General features: G+C 40.5%; 1 protein-coding gene across 3 annotated transcripts in view; it reads right to left on the bottom strand.

Moving 5' to 3' along the window:
- The window catches only part of gabra3 (gamma-aminobutyric acid type A receptor subunit alpha3), a 98,588-nt gene that overhangs the window by 24,346 nt on the left and 67,732 nt on the right, over positions 1-6,510 (bottom strand). For all 3 annotated transcript variants that reach the window (XM_020600504.1, XM_020600506.1, XM_020600505.1), the window contains exon 5: positions 1,838-2,058. In XM_020600504.1, the coding sequence (XP_020456160.1) occupies positions 1,838-2,058 (221 nt within the window). The remainder of the gene's footprint in view (positions 1-1,837; positions 2,059-6,510) is intronic.

Consider the following 6,510-nt stretch of genomic DNA (forward strand, 5'->3'; position numbering starts at 1 on the left):
TGTTTTTCTGTCAATATGGGGTGCTGTGTGTGCATTAATAAGGAAAAAAAATGAACTTAAATGATTTTAGCATATGGCTGCAATATAACAAAGAGTGAAAAAGTTAAGGGGGTCTGAATACTTTCCGTACCCACTGTATATTCTACAGCCTAATACCCGTGAAGTGTGCTCAGGCAAATTTAAGTTATCAGCTCCAAACTACATACAAGATAATCAATAAGCTGGTTCCAAAGTCTGTCTGACGGAGGTTTATCCAAGTTTGCTTCATCATACAGCCTGTCATTTTACCACTACAAGGGCTGCTGTAAACACAGCAGTCCTTGTAATACTGCACTAGAGCACACATGTCCGTCTTGGCCTTGGTAACTTAGAATTGCTACCGCATCAAATCTACTCTTGTGGGACCACAAAATGTTTCACTACTTTATGTTCTACCTTGAACACCAACACTGACCTTGTGGGTAAGCATTATTTCAATATTTATTTTCAAGATGACCTATCCGGGGTGTACCCCACCTCTCGCTCAATGTCAGCTGGGATTGGCTCCAGCCCTCCATGACCCTTGTCAGGATAAGCGGTATAGATAATGGATGGATGGATTTTCAAAGATGAAAAGCTGCAGGGAAGGCTGATGATGGGTCGAAACCAAATAATTATTCTTGCTCCAGTTCCGTGGAAAAGAGTATTCACTGACTGTGACTGTCTTGGTAGCTGATGCTATTTAGAGTGCACTTTAGGCACAACATACATACAGCAGCATCCCCTTGATCAAGTGAATATTACTCACTGAGCTGTGTGTGTGTGAAAACCTGTTTGATCTAGACAGGTTGTAAATCAGTTAGCTGCCACTCATGCAGGTGAAATGATCTGACATGATCTGGATAGCTGCTGTGTCTGCTCCCCACACCTTCAGTTTTAGTTCCTTAAGGTTTTGGGGTTGACATCTGTGATTTCAACAACCTCTTACATGAATTGTCATGAAATTCTGGAATAAATATTCATGTCCCAGTTGTAATATCCTTGGCAATCCCTTAACTTTTCATCTAGTACTCAAATGTTCAGTTTGTCTAATACTTAGGTCTGGGGCTGGTTCTGACTCTCTTCATTTCAGTTCAATTCATTCTGCTTGGGTTCTGACTCTTTTCATTTCAGTTCAATTCATTCTGCTTGTTCAAGCTGTTATGTTCGGTTCAGTACAAAACTAGGCCCATACAAGCAATGCACAGTATATCATGTTAATAGCTCACCAGCCAGCTGTCTCTGACAGAGCTATCACATCACAATTGTTTCTGTGGCTTTCACTAAGCTTTTCATCAAACAGTAACATACTGCATACCACAGCTGAGCTGACAGTGGATTTTGATTTGGTCACTGATAGTGAAAAAACACTTGGAGTTTAATAGCATGCTAAACATGGCAAACAGCATGTTGGCATTGTCACTGTGTGCACTGTATGCACTGGTGGTGCGCCAACAACCATGGACATATTGGCTGCATTAGTTGAGAACTGTATCCAGAATTGCTAGATTGCACCTATTCAGTTCTATGGAAGTTGCTGGGGGCTTGCTATCGCTTCGGCCGCACAAATGTTGTTGTTATTCTTGTATACATGTAACTTAAATTTCAATTAAATTAAAGTTGAATCTGTGCCTGCATGTCAGTTTAGGGACCTAAAGAGCTGGATACTTACAAACATGAATGTGAACAATCAATACAAAAAGATCAGATCTGACAAAAAGATCAGAACTAAGCATTAAGTCTTGTTATGTGAATGTAGTTTTAGTCTTGTTAGAGTAACAAAGCAGCAGTGTTCACTAAAGAATATTGTGTGGTTCACCTCATTGTGTAGAGAAGCGTGCCATTGTCGACAAGTCGTAGCAGCTTGTTAGGAGTTGTCATGTTATGGGCCACAGATTTCTTTCCATTGTGAAAAAAGGTATCAGGAGTCCAGATTTTGCTTGCCAGGAGGTTGTTAAGGGGTAAAACTTGCATGGGCCCATCAAATTTGAGCCTCTCGTCTCTCCAGCTCTGACGGAAGAAGACATCAATGGTGTACTCCTGAGAGGAAGAGATTGTGAACAGATTACTTTACAAGATAACAGGTTTTAGAATTGGAGCATGGTACTGGTTACATAGAGGTTATTGTCCTGGTTGTAATATTTAAACCCCTTTAACATCAACAGGCCAGGCTTTTGTTGCAGACATATTGACTCGTCAATGCAAAGAAAAAAACAAAAACAAACAAAAAAAAACACAGGTATGATTATTAACAATTGATGGCTCCATTTCATATAGGTGAGCCTTTTCTGGGGCTTTGCTAATATGCAGCCTTGGTCACTGACCTACTGAAACACTTAATGCTGCTGCTAGTGTTATTTGCTTCAGGAGAAAATCTCTAAAGCATCCACCACTGACCATTGATGGTGGAGATAGTGAGCAGTACCAAGTTCCTGGGGGTGCACATCTCTGAGGACCTCTCCTGGACCAACAACACCACAACACTGGCCAAGAAAGCTCAAACACACCTCTACTTTCTCCGCAAAATGAGGAGAGCCAGTGCCCCAACCCCCCATCCTGTGCTCCTTCTACCAGGGCACCATTGAGAGTGTTATCACTGGCTGCATCACTGTGTGGTACGGAGCCTGTGCTGCCTCCTGCAGAAGGACCCTGCAACACATAGTGAAAACAGCCGGCAAGATCATCGGTGCCCCTCTGCCTTCCCTTACGGACATCTTCAACACCTGCCTCACCCACACTGATGACACCTCCCACCCCGCACACTCCCACTTCAGACTCCTGCCTTCAGGGAGAAGGTATCGGAGTCTTCAGGCCCCCTCCACAAGACTTACAAACAGCTTCATTCACCAGGCTGTGAGGATGCTATTTTACTGTCTGTTGTTTGTCTGTCTGTTCAAATCTGCTGCTGACTGTTTTTTTTTTTTTTTTTTTTTTTTTGCCGGGATATCTGTTGTTGTTGGTCATTTGCAATATAGTCCATGTATACCTCATATGCTATTTGCACCTTATCACCAAAGCCCTGGTGATGCTGAACCATCTGACAATCTCCTATTATTGTCTACACTACTGTCACTGACTATACATGGTTTCGAGTCACAGCTTATTGGCTGTACCATTTAGATTTATCCCAATTACGTCAATCAAGTTCTATTCTATTGTTTTTATTCTGCGTTATTCTATTTTATTTCCTAAATGTTATGGCACCCAATACTAGGTGAGAAGAGAAACGGAATTTTGATTTTCTGTATGTCCTACACATATGGTGAATTGACAATAAAATCCTTAACCTTGAACCTTACATGTGTGCTTTACCTGTTTGAAAATTTGAATTTTGTTCTTCCATAGTAAAGTAAATAGTGACACAAATTAGTAACAATCACCTGACAAAAGATTTGTTGTGGAATTGTCATGTGTGGCAGCTGCATTTGAAAGTGCCACTTCAATAATTAATAAGAGATGCTCAAGTGAGTGCCATGCTTCAAACGGGGGTTATATCCAGCGGTATATATTGCAGATAAACATGTCAACCATTCCACCTATTGTAAAATAATGCTTTTTAAACTGATCTATTCCTGTGTCACGCATTTACTATTCTGTTAACAATATAACATTTAGCTTCCAAACTTGAAAACCTAGTTATGGACTGAGAAACCAATGGGCTTCAGTGACAGACCTTGTAATACAACTGTTTCCTGTTTTGCAGCAGTCTTTCTGTGCTCTCACCAGCATAGGAAGAGCAAAATAAAATAAAACAAATGCAAGAAGTAGCTAGTCAAATCGATTTGTTTCACAGTCTTCACTTGGTGTCCTAGCAACAGCCTTCCCACATCATCTCATACAATGTGCAGCTGAGTGAGGTGGAAACAAGCTGTCTGTATCTTACCCATGGTGATCAATAAAAGATGTATGTATGTACGTATGTGTTTCTCTCTAATTCTCTTTGTGTTTTTGCTTGTACAATGAAAGGGCTCATGAACTGTAACTGGCTGTTCCCTGAGTGAAAAACGAAAAGTAATTTCTCAGCGGCTTTAACAACAGGAGGCATCAATCTCAGCAGGAGAGGTGTACAGTCTCCCCTCAGCACATCAACGGGGCTCCTCTAAACGGCACAGGATGGGCATGATTGACCTATTCGCGACTGCGACCCTACCGTGCCATAAAAAGGCACCACATGTGTCCTCAAAACAGTGCTCCCAATAAACCCACCAAGAGTTTCCATGGCCAATAAAAGCAAGTGCGACAAAATATTTTCCCTTACCTGGTCGGCCCAGTGAAGACAACAATACTCTCTAAGTCACAAGAATGACTAAAGACACACACTCTTTTTACCCTTTTGTATAAGGTGCTAGATCTCACCCCAAAGTGTGTAACACATTCACTGATAAATAAACAGTCAATAGGGTGCTTAACTTAGCTGGGTGTGCCGCTGATCATTTGTTTGTGTTAGAACTCTCATGTAGACATAGGAAATTAATTTGAAGACTAAAAGACAGGACTGTGGAAAAGTATAGTTAATCTCCACACAGGACTAAATGGCACAATCAGTTCAAATGCCAGCCGGTCTTCCTCCAGGGACTGGGTGATTGATTTCTCCTTGACAAAGGAGATGGAATTGAGCTTCAAGTCCAATAGTAGACCTCTGATGTCTTCTTTTATAGCAGTGGGTATCATAATTAATTAATAAACAACCGTCATTTAAATGACATTTAAAAACACATTCATGGCACCAGTATGAATGGGTTATAAACAGATTAATGACTAAACACCTTTCATATATATACTACAGATTCCTTTTGTATGTCTGTATGGATTATGTCTTGGCAAGCTACCTTTAATAGAAAGTGACTAGATGTGTGGGGAGAGAGACAGGAGGGAATGGTGTGCCATAGCAGTCCCTGGATGGAATTAAAGTGGGACATCGCAGACGTTGTATCAGTTAACAAACCTAAATGTAATGACACCAGTGGCATCAGTATTTGGCCACACAGATGATACTTGTCGGTCGTAGCTATCCCCTATAGTATTTCATTGGATGTGACTATCAGAACAATATGGAATATTGCCAGTCTCATCCTTTCTATCAGTGGTGTTTTGACTTTTTGGGTGGAATTTTGCGCAAAGATGTTCCTTCTGCAACATTGCCAAGACACATTTGACTTGTTTTCTGTCAGAGCCCAAAACAACATCTTTAATGTGCTTGTTTTGTCCATACCACAATCCAGAAATAAAAAAAAATATGTAGCAAATTCTCACATTCTCAATTTTCTTAAAGCTAGATCTATTTTTTTTGCTGGATAAATGATAAAAAGCTGCTAAAATGAGTTTTGTGGGTTTTTTTTAAATAAACAACTGATCAAAAGATTGTGTAAGGGATCATTTGTAGGGACAAACCCAGCTACATACCGTAAAATCCGGACTATTGAGCGCACCTGACTATAAGCCGCACCCACTAAATTTAAGAAGAAAAAATATTTTGCACATATATAGGCCGCACTTCTCTATAAGCCGCAGGTGCTCACGTTGTAACATGAGATATTTACACACGTCTCCAGTGTCTCACCATCGATTCATTGATGCCAAGCTTACATGCAGCAGCTCTATTTCCTTCTTCGACAGCCAGATCGATCGCCTTTAACTTGAAAGCTGCATCATATGCATTTCTTCGTGTATTTTTCATGATGAGGGTGTGTGCACGAAGCGCAAAATGACTGATCGGAAGAAAAGGAAGAATTTAGTGTGAGTGCATTTGATTTAATTCGAACAGTTTCATTGGTCCACTGTGAACTGTTTGGTAATTTCACTGGTCTGATGTGATGAGGCTAAATGTATTGGTGGCATGAAGCTCGTTAGCTCATAAAAAATCTATAAATTAGCCGCATCGTTGTTTAAGCCGCAGGGTTCAAAGCTTGTGAAAAAAGTAGTGGCTTATAGTCCGGATTTTATGGTAATGATTATGCTACCCTCCCAGCACTAGGTGCCAGGCAGTTTATCAGCAGGTGGGAAGCAAGGTGAAGCTTATGGTGGCTTAAGAGCCAGATATTTCCCTCAAGAGTTAGTCAAGATGACAACACAGTTAAAAAGAGTCAGAATTGGATTTCCATTCATCAGGTGGACACAAACATTTATCGATAAACATAAAATCCTCTCTGATTGCCAATATGGTTTTAGGTCGAACCGATCGACATCTCTGGCCATTACCGACCTGATGGAGGACACTACAAGTGCTATGGATGAGAGGAAATACACGATGGGAATATTTATTGACCTAAAAAAAGCATTTGACACAATCAATCATGAATTATTAATGGATAAGTTAGAAAAATATGGGATCAGAGGAATGGTTCTGAATTGGATTAGAAGTTATTTGACACAGAGGCGTCAATTTGTGAAGTTGGGTGAATACCAATCGAGTGAGCTGGATATTGTATGTGGAGTGCCTCAGGGTTCTGTTTTGGGACCTAAATTATTTATATTATACATTAATGATATATG

Source organism: Monopterus albus, unplaced genomic scaffold (assembly GCF_001952655.1).
Source record: "Monopterus albus unplaced genomic scaffold, M_albus_1.0 scaffold47.1, whole genome shotgun sequence".
NCBI lineage: Eukaryota > Metazoa > Chordata > Actinopteri > Synbranchiformes > Synbranchidae > Monopterus > Monopterus albus.